At 49.4% G+C, this 419-nt stretch overlaps 1 protein-coding gene across 1 annotated transcript in view; it reads right to left on the reverse strand.

Moving 5' to 3' along the window:
• The window catches only part of CLINT1 (clathrin interactor 1), a 47,794-nt gene that overhangs the window by 1,636 nt on the left and 45,739 nt on the right, over positions 1-419 (reverse strand). Inside the window, 1 exon segment of the mRNA XM_006032195.2 lies at positions 1-239. This exon segment is cut by the window's left edge and continues 24 nt beyond it. Within this exon segment, the coding sequence (XP_006032257.2) occupies positions 1-239 (239 nt within the window).

A 419-nucleotide genomic window follows, 5' to 3' on the forward strand; every position in this document is an offset into this window, starting at 1 on the left:
TGCTGCTGGCATCCCCATGCTGACATTCATCCCCATAATCCCCTGGTTCATCATCGGGGTGCTTCCCACGGAGGTCATACCCATTGTACCCGTCATCACGCCGGGCATCCCCAATCCCACAGAAACGGGCCCTCCCACGAGCGGGCTTGTTGGAGGTCGAACAGGCATCATGTTGGGCTGGGCGTTGAGGCTCACGGCTGCAAAGTTTTGAGTCATCGCATTCATCGGTTGTTGCATATCTGCAGGAAGAGGAGATTAAAACGGCCTAGAATTACAATCTCACAGTTAAACTTCCTAAATTCCAGCCTCCTTTTAGGAGCGGTGCAGCTGCATTTATTGCTAACCCACAGGAAATGGATACATAAAAAAACAACCCCTGTGTGTGCTAGGCAATTAACCTATAAAGAAGATGAAAATAA

Source organism: Alligator sinensis, unplaced genomic scaffold, assembly GCF_000455745.1.
Source record: "Alligator sinensis unplaced genomic scaffold, ASM45574v1 scaffold1035_1, whole genome shotgun sequence".
In the NCBI taxonomy this organism is placed as follows: domain Eukaryota; kingdom Metazoa; phylum Chordata; order Crocodylia; family Alligatoridae; genus Alligator; species Alligator sinensis.